The 16,801-nt window shown below is 45.3% G+C and overlaps 1 protein-coding gene across 1 annotated transcript; it reads right to left on the reverse strand.

The window, feature by feature from the left end:
• Positions 1-5,524: 5,524 nt before the first annotated feature.
• LOC308570683 (vomeronasal type-2 receptor 26-like) lies at positions 5,525-14,066 on the reverse strand (the record flags this gene model as incomplete). Its single annotated transcript, XM_081165597.1, has 6 exons — positions 5,525-6,426; positions 8,554-8,680; positions 9,457-9,684; positions 10,433-11,284; positions 11,755-12,046; positions 13,993-14,066. 6 exons carry the CDS (start codon positions 14,064-14,066, stop codon positions 5,525-5,527), a joined length of 2,475 nt encoding a protein of 824 aa, XP_081021723.1.
• Between the last annotated feature and the right edge of the window lie 2,735 nt (positions 14,067-16,801).

Consider the following 16,801-nt stretch of genomic DNA (forward strand, 5'->3'; position numbering starts at 1 on the left):
GGCTCAGGATGCAGACAAGAAGGGGAGAGCCACTCAATTCCCCAGAAAGGTACCAGGATTGGTGCAGAAATTTGGGGGGGACCCCAAGGACTACCATGCTTTTAGGACAGAGATGCAATATGCCCTTAATGTGCAGTTCGATGAGTTCCCTGATGAGGAATCGCGAGTTGCTTTTGTAATTGGGCATCTTGAGAAAGGGGCTAGAGACTGGGTTCGACCCCTAATGGCAACGCACAATGACATACTAAAGGACACAATGAAGTTCTTTCGTGCAATGGATATCATGTTTTCCAGCGATATTGAGGAAGGGGTGGTGCGCAGACAGCTAATGGCTTGTAAGCAGGGGAGTCGATCTGTCCGTGAATATTGGACTGAGTTTACCATGCTGATTCACAGACTGAGTTGGGATTTATCGGCGGCACCCGTTCAAATGCTATTTGAAGAAGGTCTTTCTTCGGGGGTGAAAGACGAGCTGGCACGGAGCCCCAGGGCGGAGTCTATGGATCAGCTGACCAAATCTGCGCTGACCATAGGAGCGCGGCAGGAGGCAAGAGCCTTGGAGAGGCGGGAAGGGAGAGGGGAACGTTGGAAGGAGTTCCGCATTCCAGACATTCCTGAGCCAGCTTTCCCGCCGGCAGAGCCGATGGAAATCGGAACAGCGCGCGCGCGCGCATTTTCAAAAACCAGCGAGGGAGCTAAGAAGGAGGGAAAGGGCCCCCGGAAATGCTATCTCTGCCAACAGCCAGGCCACTTTGCCAGAGTCTGCCCCCAGAGGAAGGAATGGCAAGGGATGGTGGGAGCTGTTGAGGGGGGAGAAGAAGGGGGAGCGGAGCAGGTAAAAGCCAACGCCTGGTTGCCACAATTGGGGCACTGCAGCCAGGCCAAAGAGCAGTGAAAGTGCCCGTGCCAGAAGCTCCTCGACCTGCTCTAGTGATTGAAGTGTCGCTAGAGCTGCAGAATGGGCACCCCCTAAAAATAAAGGCGCTATTGGACTCAGGCAGCTCCTGCAATTTTATGAGCAAGGAGTTTGCTGCTGAACACCAGATACAGACCATCCCTTTAAGCAACCCCCTGCAGGTGACCACGATTGATGGCAGGGAGTTGTTGGGAGGAGGAGTCCGCTTGCAGACTGTCCCAATGATAATGAGGGTGGCAAGGCACACAGAACTGATAGCGTTTAATGTGGCCACCCTGGGAGGCGCTCCCATTATTTTGGGAATGAGCTGGCTAGCTCTACATGATCCGCTGGTTGGCTGGCATCAAAGAGTGGTGTCCTTTGGTTCAGCACATTGCCTAGAACACTGCAAAGGGGAGAAGGGTTCAGTAGGGGCCCAAGCCACCCTAGCAGGGACTGAAGTAATGGGGAAGGTGAAGGTACCACCACAGTATGCAGATCTCAGCGACGTGTTCAGTGAGAAGGAAGCTGACCAACTACCACCTCATAGACCCTTTGATTGTCAGATCAATTTACTCCCTGGAGCACAGCTTCCCGTGGGCAAGTTGTATGCCATGTCAGACAGGGAAATGCAGGAGTTGCGAGGGTTCATTGACAAGAACCTGAAGAGAGGCTTCATCAGAGAGTCCAAAGCAGCAGGGGGGAGCCCAGTGTTCTTTGTGGACAAAAAAAATGCGGACAAGCCGAGACTTGTATGTGATTTTAGGCGGCTGAATGCAGTGACTGAACCGGTGGCGTTCCCTATGCCCAGAATTGATGATATTTTGACCATGGTGAGGAAGGGAAAGATTTTCACAAAGCTGGATCTAAGGGGGGCGTACAACCTGATACGCATAAGGAAAGGGGATGAATGGAAAACCACCATGTTTACCCCTTTGGGGGCGTTTGAATACCTCGTTATGCCATTTGGATTACAAGCAGGCTCCGCGTGTTTTCAATCTTTTATGAACCACGTGCTGGGCCCTTTGCTCTACAAGAATTGCGTTGCCTTTCTAGATGATGTGTTGGTGTATTCTGAGAATGAGGAGCAACATGTGAGAGACGTCAGAGAAGTGTTGAGCAGACTGCAAGCCAACAGGCTGTGGGTCAAACTGGAGAAGTGTCGGTTCCATACCAAGGAGGTGGAATTCCTGGGGTACCGCCTGTCAGACAAGGGATTGGCCATGGATCCCGGCAAGGTACAGGCAGTGCTGGAATGGAAAACACCCAAAACCAAGAAGGATGTGCAGAGGTTCCTAGGGTTTGGAAACTTTTATCGTAAGTTCATCCGCAACTTCGCCCATCTGACGGCGCCCATCACTGACTGTCTCAGCAGTAAGAAGAAGTTTGTATGGACGGCGGAGGCGGAGCGAGCGTTTGAGGAACTGAAAAGGGCCTTCGCCTCTGAAGAACAACTTCTGCATGTGGATTTACGAAAGAAGCTAAGGGTTGAAACAGACGCATCTGACAGAGCCATAGGGGCGGTGCTTCTTCTGCAGCCGGGGAAGGAGGAGTCGGAGTGGCGTCCGTGTGCCTTCTTCTCGCGGAAGCTGAACAAATCCGAGAGGAACTACACGGTGTACGACCGAGAACTGCTTGCTATTCATGAGGCGTTCCGGAGATGGAGGCATCTGCTAGTTGGTGCACAACATAAAGTGCAAGTGTGCACGGACCATAAAAATCTAGAGTACTGGAGAACGGCGCGAGTGCTCAACCAAAGGCAGTTGAGATGGGCCCAAGAGTTCTCCAAATTTAACTTTGAGATTTGTTATGTGCCAGGCCCAGAGAATGTTAGGGCGGACGCTCTCTCACGCAAACCTGAATATTTGGAGGGGGAGGGAGCACCCGAAGAAACCCATATCATTCCAGAGGACCGCTGGGTGTGTGGGGCGACTTTGGTGGGGCAAAGGGAATTGGTAGAGGGTACGGTGCAGGATGCATACGCCCAGGGGAAACTCAGGGCTCTCAGAGGGGAGGAAGACAAACCCGGTGGTTTTGAGGAGAGAAATGGGGCATTGTATTATAAGGGAGCGTTATATATACCTGAAGGGGAATTGAGGGAGAAAGTACTCAAGCAGCTGCACGATAGCCCCACAGCAGGGCACTTTGGGCAACACAAAACCATGTGGCTGGTTACCAGGGAATTTTGGTGGCCCAAGGTCAGGGAAGATGTGCGGGAGTATGTGAGAGGGTGTGAACAATGCCAAAGAGCCAAGGGGGAGAGGCAGGCGCCGGCTGGTTTATTAGAACCACTGCCCACACCTGAGAGACCGTGGGAAGCAGTGGCAATAGATTTCATGACTGATCTGCCAAGGTCTAGAGGGAAAACAGCCATCATGGTTGTAGTAGACCTGTTAACTAAAATGGCCCACTTCATAGCCTGCTCACATGCGGTTACAGCAGAAGAAACCGCCAAATTGTTTGTAGAGAATGTGTTTAGGTTGCATGGCGCCCCCTTGAGGGTGGTTTCAGACCGAGGGAAACAATTTACTTCCAGGTTCTGGAGGAAGCTCATGAGCTTACTGCATGTAGAGGTTAATTTCTCGACGGCCCGTCATCCTGAAACCAACGGGCAGGCGGAAAGAGCAAATGGGGTTCTCCAACAATATTTGAGGTGTTATGTTAATGACAGAGAGAATGATTGGGTGGAGAAGCTGGCGTTGGCAGAATTTGCCTACAACAATGCAGAGAACGTGTCCACGGGGATGAGCCCCTTTTTGGCTAATCACGGGTGCCATCCCAGAGCCTTCCCAGGGGGGGAGGGGGAGAACTGGAGCGTTCCAGCTGCAGAACAGTTCGTGGAAGAAATGGAAGCGATCCATCGCCAGCTCCAACTCAACTTAAACAGGGCTAAGGAGGAATATAAGAGGCAAGCAGACAAAAACAGAAGGGAAGGTGAAAGCATCAGGGTGGGGGACCAGGTGTGGCTGTCAACCCAAGGGTTGCCATTCAAAGGAGGTTGTAAGAAATTAAGACCCAAAAGGCTGGGTCCGTTTGAAGTCATACAGCAGGTCAATCCAGTGGCTTTCAGGCTCCGGTTACCGAACCACATGAAGCTGCACCCAGTTTTTCACAGGTCGTTGCTGTCACCGTATAGAGGAGACAGTGAGGGGAGGGTCACTAGGGGACCAGCAATGGAGGAGAAGGAACACAGCTACCATGTAGCGGAGATCCTCGATTCCAGGTGGAAGGGAGATCAAGTAGAGTATTTGGTAATGTGGGAAGGGGAACCGGAGTCGGAAAACACCTGGGTTAGGGCAGAGGATGTCAATGACGAGGTTTTAATAGAGACTTTTCATCAGAGGTTCCCACGTAAACCTCAGCCTGTAGCGAGGTTCCGAAGGGAATACTTTGCCACCACCGACGAGGAAGAGGAGTTGGAGGGGTTCCCAGATTCTGAAGAGGAGGAGGATTCAGCTGGCCAGGACGACGATCGATGGAGAGAATTGTTCGAGACGTCAGAAGATGAGGAAGATTCGTTTCGGGGTTTTAGCCCTTCACCTCCCAGGGGGGAGGAATTGGGAGGGGGTGAGGGGGGCCCTGGAGGGGAAGTGGATGTCAGGGAACTGCCATCAGAGCATCAGGTGGTGGAGGGACTCAGGCAGGATGAAAGAGACTCAACTGCTGAAGCAGGGACCAGCAGGGGGAGGAGTGGGTCTCTGAGGGAATGCGAGCAGGAGGGAGGGCTCAGGGAGGCTTCCAGCGAGAACAGTGGGGAGGTATCGGAGTCTCCCATAGGGAGACCCATACCTCGCAGGAAACTGTCACGCCGTGAGTCCAGGAGACGCGTTTCCGTTAAGGAACTTCTTTGCTGGAAACGCTTCCGCAGGCAGCCACTGTCGGACTCTACTAGTGACTAGAGCAGACATGTCTGAGGAGCTCCGTCACACACGGAGGTTTGTGGGGGCGCACAAACTCTGAGGGAGCACGTTTTCACGCACAAGCAGCTAATCAAACCCTCACACATACAATTGTGTATTAATATTATCATTGTGTTTTAATCGTTGTAACCAAACCTGGGACCTTAGGGTGAATGGTGGGTAATGTAATAGTAGTAGCATTCTTATATCGCCACCCCCATTGTTCAGCCTTGACACTGAGGTCCTCCTCTGAGGGTCTTCTGCTGGTTCCTTCACTGTGAGAAGCAAACTTACAAGGAATCAGATAGAGGGACTTCTTGGCAGTGGCGCCCTCCCTGTGGAACGCCCTGTGTTAAGATGCCAAGGAGATAAAGAACTATACATCTGAAGGCAGCCCTGTATTGGGAAGGTTTTAATGTTTGATATTTCACTATGTTTTTATATATATGCTCTAAGCTTCACAGAGTGGCTGGAAAATTAAAAAAATATTAGTAGTAGTAGTAGTAATAGAAGAAGAAATAGAAATAATCAAGCACCCATGCTTGAATTCACATGAGATCCTTAGCAACAGCATTTCCAATGATAGTATTACAATAAAGAAATGGATATATGGTTTCATACGTTGCTCCCTAATGTTCAGATGAGGAGCAGAACTCAGATAAACTAATAATGGTGGACTTCCAATAAAATGCATCTAAGAGAAAAATAAAAAGATAAAAACAGACCTCTTTCATATTTTCCTTTGCATTATATGTTCTCTACTATTTAGGTCAGGCCTCAGCACAATGATGTAGCATTTAGGGAAAAAGATGCAACCCAGTAACCCAGCAGTGGAGCATAAGATGGAGAAGATCTCCACAGCCACCATGTATTTTCCTTTGGTGCTCAGATAGGTGGGAACAAAGGATAACCACACACTGCAAAACACCAACATGCTGAAAGTGATGAACTTGGCTTCATTGAAAGTGTCAGGTAACTTCCTGGCTAGAAAAGCCACAATGAAACTGATAATGGCTAGAGAGCCCATATAGCCCAAAACACAGTAAAACATGGTAGCTGAATTCTCATTACAAACTAGTATGATTTCCCCATAGAATGAGTGTGGGTCTGTATCTGGGAATGGAGGAGCGGTACTTAACCAAAGAGTACAAACACCAACTTGAATAAAAGTGGAGAGAAGGATAATAGAATTTGCTGTTCTTTTGCCAACCCATTTTCTCATTTTGGCACCTGGTTTGGTTGCCATGAAGGCCAGAACCACAGTGACGGTCTTTGCCAATACAGAAGAGAGAGCCAAAGAGAAGATGATGCCAAAGGCCGTTTGTCGGAGAGGGCAGGTTGCCTTTCCAGGCTGTCCGATGAAGAGCAGGGAACAGAGGAAACAAAGGAGGAGGGAAACAAGAAGGATGTAGGTGAGGTTTCGGTTGTTAGCTTTTACTATTGGACTCTCTTTGTTCTTCATAAAAATTCCAAGAACTGAAGCTGCGACAAAAGAGAGAGAAATAGCCATAATAAATAAGATGATCCCCAAATCTTCATTGTAAGTAAGGTAGCTTATAATCCTTGGAATGCACTCAGTTTGGTTTTCATTGGCATATTGGTCTTCTGGACAATTGATGCAGGCATCCATATCTTAAAAAATAAAAATTAAAGAACAGGAAGAGTGATTTTAATATTCCCAAATGCAGAACAACATCTGTCTAAGAAATCTTAAAACCTTATGAGAATATATCCCTTTGTTCTCTTGCAGTTCTTTTAAAATGATAAAAATGTACTGTGTTGTTTGAAAAATATTTATTTAAGATTTAAACCTCCTTTATATCCATGCAGTTTACAGTCTCCTAAGAAATAAACACTAGATATCTTTTGTCATGAAAATGGCTGGATATTTCTATATATGTTTATTTATTATTTTGACTAGTATTTTCTAAATTAGTTAATTTTATAATTTGTTTTTAAGGGGAGGATGGGAAGGCTGCTACGGGAGTAAGCCATGGTGAATAGAATGGCTGGGGCAGGTTTCAGTAGGGGAGTTGTATTGGGACATCTGATCACAGTGATCACAGGCAGGAGGAGTTGTCTGAGGGCCAGATCATGGCATTACCAAGGAAGTAGGTTTAGTCATTATCTGAAGAATATTCTTACATCTGGGTCTGACCAAAAGGATGCATGTATTAACAAGGGTGTCCCATATGACCTTAAAGTGGCACTGTGCTATCCAAGGTCAATGATTCACAAGACCACAACCATCCAGGGCTGGGCAATGGGCCCTTGCCAGAGTGGTACATACTCTAGTTATCACCCACTTGAATTACTGCAATGTGCTCTGTGTGGGGCTACCTTTGAAGGTGACTCAGAAACTACAACTAATCCAGAATGCAGCAGCTAGACTGGTGACTGGGATTGGCTGCTGGAAGCATATAACACCAGACCTAAAGAATCTACATTGAATCCCAGTACATTTTCAAGCAAAATTCAACGTCTAAATGGCCTCGGGGCTATATACCCAAAGGAGCATCTCCATCCTGGCTACTGAGGTTCAGTTTCACAGGCTTTCTGGTACGAAGTGAAGCAGCGGCGTAGCGTGGGTTATCAGCACCCGGGGCAAGGCAAGTAATTTGCGCCCCCAAACCCGGGGCAAGGCAAGTAATTTGCGCCCCCTAACCCCTAACCATGGTCATTAATACTGACGGCTCTATTCTGGGGCAAACGTCCTGGTGACTACTGCCCTCCGTGGTGTTGTTTTTGCAATTAAAGGACCCCTGCCTCAAATAAAGCATCTTGGGGATTGGGGACTGGGATTTGCCAAGGGAGCAGTTCAGTGGCGGGTCAGGGGGAGAGGGTCCCTTCCGCGTCTAGGTGCCGCTGGCCCCTTTGCGTCAAGACGCGCATCTTTGGGCGTCGCGGCACAGCCTTCTCAGTCTCCCTCCCCGGCCCGGCTAGTCCCGACGCGGCTTCTTTCTGGCGCGGGGAGGGGGCTTCTTTCTGGCGCGGGGAGGGGGCGGCTCTGGGGCCAGTGCGTCGGCCGGCCTCCGGCGCGGGTGAGGGGGGGGGGCCGTCGGGGCGGGTGGGCGGTCTTGGCGCGCAGGCACTAGAGCGCCGCCGATGGTGCGTTTGGCGGGCTGCGCGCGTCCAGACAGCGACCCGAGCCTGGGCGGCGTGGCGCTTAGTGCCGGAGCCTCCGCCCGCAGCGCCCTGTCGGGAGACCCGGCCGGAAGGAGCCTTGAGCCGGCTGTCAGATGCGGTTGAAGCAGCCAGGGCGGCATGGCAGGCGGCGTGCACCCCCTGCACCCCCACGCTACGCCACTGCTCTCTGCCCCACCGCCAGGCTTCGGAGCAGCCTTCTGAAGGCTGGCGGCGGGAGGAGGTCTCTCCGCCTGGACAGTGGGGTTCCTGCTTCCTCAAGGAGGGCCGGCCAAACGCGCCCCCCCAAATGTTGCGCCCGGTGCGGCTGGCACCCCTGGCACCCCCCACGCTACGCCACTGAAGTGAAGTTACAGGGAACCAGGCAGGGGGCCTTCCTGGTAGAGGCACTTCCCATGTGGAATGCCATCCCATCAGATGTTAAGGAAATTTTTGTCTTTTAGAAGACTCCTGCTACCCTGCATAGTGTGGTTTGTCATGTTTGATTTTTTTTGTATTTTTAATTTTTTGAAGGGAGCCACCCAGAGTGGCTGAGACAACCCAGTCAGATGGGTGGCATATAAATACTAACCTTATTGTTATGGTTATTGTTTTTGCTATTATTCTGTCTCCCACCTTTCTTATTAGAGATCATCCCTTCTGGACACGGCACACAATCATAGCAGCAAAATTTTGCTCCCTCCTTCTTTTTCCTGTTGTAGCCAGAATAGCAGTTGTCATTACACACAGAAACTGGTAGTACCTGCGCAGAAACATGATGGATGTTCAGAAATAATGTGAAGACGGGGAGTTGTTTGTTTTTTGGAAATAGTGAAAGAAGGGAGCTTTAGTTCATCCAATCTTATAGTTCTGTCCATCCACTGAAGCTATCGGTATAGGACTGAGCTTCAGGGGGAAACCATAAGTGAGGGTGGTATGTGATTCCATGTCTGAGCTATTTCTTTTCCTATATGAACATGATTTACCAATGAAATGAAATGACATTTATAAAGCCTAAACCTATTCAGAGCTGCTCTCCCCACACCCAGTTAAACATGATTAACTAGAATAATACTCTTGAGGATGACCCTTTAAACTTGCTGCTCTTATGCCCAGAACATAGACATAACTAGCAAGGTGAAAAAGGCCCCTTATTATTGAGAATGAGTTTAGGAAGTATGAAGAGATTTCAGTGATCTTTTCCAATAAGATGTAACAAAAACAATTGAATCTGCTTCACATGAAATAACCTGGTTATACAGGAGCAATTCTAATAGCAATTTGCAGGGGTGTGTGTCTCAAGATATCCTGTTTATTAAAAATCTGAAAAAATCCAATAAACCGGAAGATTTTCTGAAAAATGCAGGTAAAGATCAAAGAGATGTCACTAGTCTGTCTATACATCTTTAGAATGAAAGGGAGGATCTTTAGAGTACCCTGCATATTTTGGTACCTAAAGCGGAGTCAGAAGAATGAACTGGTATGATGAACGTTTTGTCTCTTACTGTATATACTCAATAGTTTTTCAGTATGTCTCACCTGATTAAAGCTTTGGTGCCAGACAATTTGGTCATCATGAATGGTTAACTCTTTGCCTCGAGGAGCCTGAGGATCTAGTATTCCAACTTTTACTCTAACCACTGATGCATTCAGAAACATCATCCAATTTGTAACATCAAAGCCTGTTACTAATTCTCCATTGTCATCAAAACGTATTGTTTCTCCAACACTGTTATTGAACATGATGACCTTTAGAAAGTGATGGATCTGTATTCAAAGAAAATCCAAAGAAAGGAAGAACTAGGTCTTTGAAATGATTTCATTGAGCTTTACAAAGGCCTATCATACTACATTTTATTTTTGGACAGTATTTGTTGTGATTCTATGTTTCTAGTTGTCTTCATTTGTCTCAATTTCAACCTTCACTATTTTATAATAAAACTATCATTAATTATCTATATGGATTCATAAATGAGAACAGCATAAAACAGAAAGAACACCTGTAATAGTTCTAGGGGTTGCTTGTGTGTAAATCAACGCCACTCTTGGCTGGTTGCCTGTATGAACCCTTTCTGTCTGGACAGCCACGCGCCCGTGACTGTCTCAATCGCTGGCAGTATCCGTTAGTGGGCGTTTCTTGAACTTCTTCCAGCAAAGAAGCTCTTTGATGCTTAGTCTCCTCCTAGCCTCCCTGCGCAGAAGCCTTCTGCGCAGGGAGGGTGTGGGCATCGGAGGACCCGGGCTCTCCCCACTGGTTCCCGGCGAAGAGCCTCGGAGCCACCTCGCCAATTCCCCCATCTGCCCCCCTTCTCCACTGGTGTTACGCTGATTTCCTTCCCCAGAAGATGTGCTGCTTCTCTCCCTCCTGGCACGCTCTCCGGAATTCCTCTGGAGCCCTCCCTCTCCCCCTGGCTCCGATGGCAGTTCCCTGACAACACCCAAATATTTTGAGTGAATAGTGAGAGAGAGAGAGAAAGAGAGAGAGAGAGAATGAATGAATGAGAGTTGTAATAACCTGCCATGGTTGCACCTTCTGAAATACTAATCTCCAATCTTCTAACAACCTTCTATGCTTCAATCTCAATCTGTATAGGTTGTGCAAAGCATGTGCCACAGCATAGACAGCATTGTAGACACTGTAACTATGGCCAGTCATCTTCATTTCAAATAAAATCCCAGGAATGCTCTCCAGCTTCTCTTCCCCAGTGCATGTTTCCTTATAGGCTTCCTCCTGCTTCTTTAATGAACAGCTGAATGCCTGTTCCCAGAAGTCCTGGATAAATCCATCTCCTTTCACCCCAAAAGGCGTTATCTCCTTAAGAAATTTTTGAAAGCTTGGTGGCTGATTTGAGTGAGCAGTGAAGGATATGGAACCATGGAAGGTTTGCATATCCCATGTCTTCTGAATGGACACTGATGTGAAATCCCAGTGGGATGTAATAATCCACACTTTACCAAGGGGAGGCCATTCCATATAGGTTGCTAGGAAAAGAAATATCCTCACAATCTGAAAGGATGGAGGTTCTCCATATACAAAAAATATATTGGCATTATTCTCAAAGATAACTTCATAATTTTTAAACTGCTTTAAAATCAAGTCTATCATCTCCTCCACATAATCCCATTTTGGCATTCTTACTATGAAGGCATAACAGATTCCATTTTGAGCAAGCATTGGCATCATTGTCTGTAAAAACCTGTCCCCTTTGTCATCATTCACAGCACCAACCCCAACCCATTTCCATCCAAAATGCTGAAATAATCTCACAACTCCCATTTGCTGGTAGGATTCAGTTGGGACCATTTGGTACAGAAAAGGGAATAGCATTTTGGAACCTTTAAATGGCAAGAATGATCCGTAAGGGAGCTGGAATAAAATGTATAAGAATTTTTGGAATTAATCTTATCCTTTAGAATTATAGGAGTGTACTGGATTGCATTTATCCAATTGTCATTCATGTATGTCAGCAAACATGGTCATTTGGGTTTTCAGACACAAGCAAAAGGAATTTTTGAAGTTTTGTATTTCTGGATCACAAGCCAGGCATTGGGCTGGAATTGAATAATCTCAGGGAGAGTTCAGGCTGATTCAGATAACTGAACTATTACTATCCAGAATAGGACTTGAGGGGCATGCCCAGCCCTAGCAGCTGACGAACAGTAATTGAGTAAATCTTTCAAAGTAACTGTGAGTCCACCTGCAGTTTTCATAATCAAGACTCAATTTAAACAATCTGCTTACCAAAATATCACTAGGAGTATGGTCAAAACTGCTTTCATAAGAGCAAGATACTATGCCATATGTGCATGCTTCATACCCTCATACACACAGCTTACCTGTGGAGTTTTGTGGGTGGCTGAAATGAAAGCCATATTGACAGAGATCTCAGAGAAACATCCGCCAATGATAGCTATCAATTGGTTCTGCTTGTCACAAGTGAAGTTGGGAACAAACATCTTTTGTGTGGAAAGCAGGCTCAGTGTGGCCTTATAAGTCATTCTTGCAGTCAAGTAACTATTGAGGATGCGGATACCCAGAGAGACGTTTGGCAAGATGTTGGGATTCTCATTGATCTCTTTGACAGCAAATGCTAAGGCCAGGATGTGCTGGTAGTTCTTAGGCACTGAACTGTAATAAAGATAGCAACAGTTTAATAAAATCACCACCACCACAACAAAATGCATTTGTACTCTTCAGCATCTTTTATCCAAATGTTTCTGAGATGGTGGCAAACTTTAGAACGATAGAAAATAATGGACTTATAAAGAATTGAGATTTAAAATACATTCTTTAGACTGAAAGGGAGAGAAAACAGAATTTGTCTTACACAGGTTCATCGACCCAGATCTGTGTAGGTTGTTCCTTGAAACTGAGGGTCTCATAGTTTAAGAAGACTTGGGAAACCATCTCCCCAATGATGAGGTCACCTGGTTGGTAAAATTCATGTGGAATAGGGAGAGGATCATCATATATGCTGCAGTTAATGGAATACTTCTTGCATACAGCATGAGACAGAAGAACAAGCAGCAACACCACCAGAAGCATGTTCCTGCTGAAAAAGTTTCACCTCCAAATGTACATTCTCATGTTTACATCTACAGCAGTATATGTAGCTATTTTCTTTTTACCTACAGACTGACGTGGATGTATCTAATGGTATCTGTAAACCATCTCTTGCTTTTATATTCAATAATGGTTTTCTTTAATGAATATTTCCAAACAGCATACTCTATTTATCTCCGCACTTTCCCCTCTGTATGAATTCAAACCTTCTTATGTTCCTGTTCAAGTAGAAATATCAAAGGTTTTCATTGGTGTACAAATAAAGGAAGTGTAATGCTGATGATTCTCCATGAGTTTGTCCAAAAGAATGTGAAATTCCTTATAGTGAGGTGGTGTTATGGTTCAGAATGTGTCCATGTGCTTTTATTCATACCTAACCAAAGAGGTGAAGATTTGCCCAGAAAATATTTGGGAACTGGATTATTCAGTTGGCAAGGAGAAAGGATGAGGACAGGAATATTCCCACTATACTTTTTGGCACTTAAAATTGTGACAGAATCAGTTGATGAGAAACATACTCTAACATGTGTAGGGGAAATAATCATAAAAGAAAATGACAGAGCCCTGCCTATGCCTATATTCAGTGCTCAAGAATACAAGGTATTTATATCTTCTTTTCCAGATTCTGATTGTTGATCTTGCTGAAGACATCTGTCCCTCCATTGTCTAAGAGGATGGATGCCAATAATTTTGACAATAATTGGTGTGATTAAAATCTCCCCTGTGTATTGATCTTCCTTGAAGTTGTGCCATGAATAACAAAAGTACTATGTGTATTTTTCTACCAGAACTCTACAGACATTATTTTCTTTTCTGAGGGCAACAAATGGCCAGTGGCACTTAGCCAGAAAGTTGTACACTCCTTTTGTCCCAGACTAGAGTTCAATTCACACAAACAGACTACTCACTTAAAGGCCAGCAAATCTAAAGCTCAATGTTTTCATGATGGGAATGTCTTTTTCTATTAGATTACTTCAAATTCTTCCTTGTCCCATTTATTGTTGTCATTACTACAATTTTTTAATTATTAACAGTATGTATTTATCCAATACTATATATGTTTGTTCATTTCTTTAATACATTTATATACCACCTTTATCTTCCAAGGACCTTAACGCGGTGTACATAGTTTTCCTTCCCCCCATTTCATCCTCACAACAATACTGTGAGGTAGGTTAGGCTATAAGATGGTAACTAGCCCAAGGTCCCCCAGTGAGCTTCATGGTTGAGTAGGGATTCAAACTCTGCTAGTTCCTAGTCCAACACTCTAACCTTTACACCACACGGTGTGCCCATTGCATAACGTCAGGAAGAAAGATTTTCAGTCCTAAATTTTGACTCTGTGTATGTTTCAACAAAGTTTCAATTCCTTGGGGTTTCACATAAATCATTCTATGCATTGACAAAATGAACACACATGGCTGCATGGCCCAATTCAAAGTGCTAATTCTGACCTATATAGCCTTAGGACCACAATACCTCAAGGACCACCTATGTCTTTCTGAACCTACCTGGATCCTGTGATTGTCATCTGAGGCCCTTCTTCTTGTGCCACCTCCACAAAAGCTCTGCAGTGGTTCCTCATTTGTGGAATGCTCTTCCCAGGGTGGTTTGACTGATGCTTTCATTATACACCTTTAGTGTGTGATGAAAACATTATTCATCAAGCAGGTCTTGGACTGATTAACATCCTATAGCCTTTTAAATGTGTTTGTTGGAGGGGGTGAGGGTGGTGAGAAAGGAGGTCGTGTATCCATTATTGTTTTTATTATATGTATTGTGTTTTTATCTTGCAATTTTATGTTGTCAACTGCCCTGAGATCTACGAATGAAGGGTGGTATATAAATTTAATAATTCCAAGGTCATGGGATTATGAAATTGTAGAGCTGGAAGGAATCTTGGGTGTCATCTGGTCCAACCTTCTGCAAAGCAGGTCAATTGACTGTGCAGACCATGGGGGAGTATTGCAAAGGCAGGTGAGTACATTGCATGGCATCAGTTATTTTTCTGTGACAGATTGTTTGTCCACATGTACAAAGGGATGGGGAAGGATTTAGTTTGCTCTTTGAGTACTGGAAAATTGCCAGAATCTTGGAAAGCAGCATATATTACGTTCATTCTGAAACTGCTAACTCTCCAAGCATCACCTCTTCCAATATGAAGCGACCCAGACATAAGGTTCTTTTTAATGTGCCCCTCCACTGGAGGGTGGCAACACAAGTATGGGCCTTTTCTGTGGTGGCTCCCCATTTGTGGATTGCTCTCCTTAGGGAGTCTCTCCTGGCACCATCATTATATATCTTTAGGTACTAGGCAGAGGCATAGGAAGGTCAGGTGGTACCTGGTGCAGATAATTTCTTGTCACCCTGCCCCCAACATTGTTTGTTTGGGGCGGGTTTTTTGGCTGAAAAAAATGATTTTACCTAAAACTCTGCAGAAGCCTGCACCAGAGAATTATAGATTTGGAAGGGACCTCTGAGGGTCATCTAGCCAAACCCCTGGGGCAATGCAGGAATCTCAATTAGACCACCCCTGACCGATGGCCATCTGTCTTCTGTTTTTCCCCTCCACCAGGACACACAACAACGGAGACTGGAGGTGGGGGGAAAAGATAAATTTTGACAATGGGTCAGATTTGTCAGGCGCCTGCAGGAACAGCTTGAAGACTTTACACAAAGAGGAACCCCACACTGGTTTCCCCGCATGTTACATTACAGGCAGGGAGCCAGCTCAGACAGAGAGAAAGACATGGGGGAGGACAAAAGAGTACCAAAGTCCACTTAAAAAAAAATAAAAAATAAAAGTCTTGGGTCTAGGAATATTTTTCTGCAAAAGCATCAGACTGGTTGTCAAAAGTGTGAACTTCATTAATAGATCCTATTTAAAGAAATTGGTCAGTTAGCCACAGAATTGCTTTGCTGATTTTTCTCATCTTCTTTGAATTACACAACTGTTTTTGGGGGTTCCTAGCTTCATGCAGGGGAGACTGATGGGGAATAGTGGAGGGAGGCGCATCCTACTGGTCTGTTTTCAGGCACAATTCAAAGTGCTGGTTGTTACCTACAAAGTTACATGAAAGATAATTCCTTTATATGACTCTTGATTTGTCTTCTATATCTCACAATGAACAACACTCCACACTAGAACTTTAAACTTTTTTATGTTGATACCTGGTCTCAAATCAATCTCCCACTACATTTTCTGGGCCTTTTTTTTGGGGGGGGGGGTCACTGCTGGACGATAACATGGGAGTGATTACTTATCAACTAATTCTGGTTTGAATGCATTGTGTTAGATTGGAACGTGTGATATTGAAAGTAACTTGACTGAGTGAGGTTGCAAACCTCTGCATTCTTATTTCAGCCTCATTAAGTAGAACTTTCTTCTAAGTACAGTAGGATTGAAATATTATTAATTAAAATTAGAACCACGTGTTCTTAGAGTTCTATTTATTAAACCTTCAAATGTCAACTTTCACCTAAATATAGGAGATAGGTGTCAGTGTTTTGGAGTGGAGGTTAATTACTGATGAAAAATTATATTCATCTTTGGTATGGGAGAATAGACAATACAGAAAATGAAGGCATGCAACCTGCCTAAGGTGGGATGTGCCTGGTTGATGGCTACTGAAAAGCTTTTTAGCAGATTTGTTTCCTTGGAACCATTCCAGTATCGTTTAAGGCCTGGTCATGGGACAGGAAAAATGCCTTGGTCACCCTGGTTGATAACATTTATCAGGAAAGAGATGCAGGAAGTTCCATCCTGCTTGTTCTCATTGATTTCCCAGTGCATTTTGATGCCATTGAAGCTTCAATTGTCCAAATTGCAGAAGCCAGATTGTTGGCTGGGAATTCCTTCAGACCTGATATGACCTCTGTTTTAAAACAGCTGAACTGGTTGCCATTTTGTTTCTTTGCCCAATTCAAGATGCTCACATCAGCGTTTAAAATCCTGAACTACACAGGACCCCATTACTCATTCCCTACATACAATCTCTGGTACTGAAATTGGCATATGATGCCCTCTTGTTAATTCCACCAACCTTGTAAGTTTGGTAGCTGACAGCCTGGATAAGGGCATTCTGTCTTTTCAAAATCTTTTTTTTAGGGTGCCTCTCCACTACTGCAGAAAGCCTGCTAGACAGATACAACAAGAGCTGAAACTGGTGAGGTTTCTAGCACCGGCATTATGCAGCTTTTGGCAAATGCTGGAGTTGTACCTGTTCACGCTGCTTTTGACACTGCATATGTCTATTTTTAGGATGCACCTTATCTTTATAATTCTGTTTTAAATGGTTTTTCATATTGCATATGATTGTG

This window comes from Podarcis bocagei (assembly GCF_964188305.1).
Source record: "Podarcis bocagei genome assembly, chromosome: 13".
NCBI classification, from domain to species: domain Eukaryota; kingdom Metazoa; phylum Chordata; class Lepidosauria; order Squamata; family Lacertidae; genus Podarcis; species Podarcis bocagei.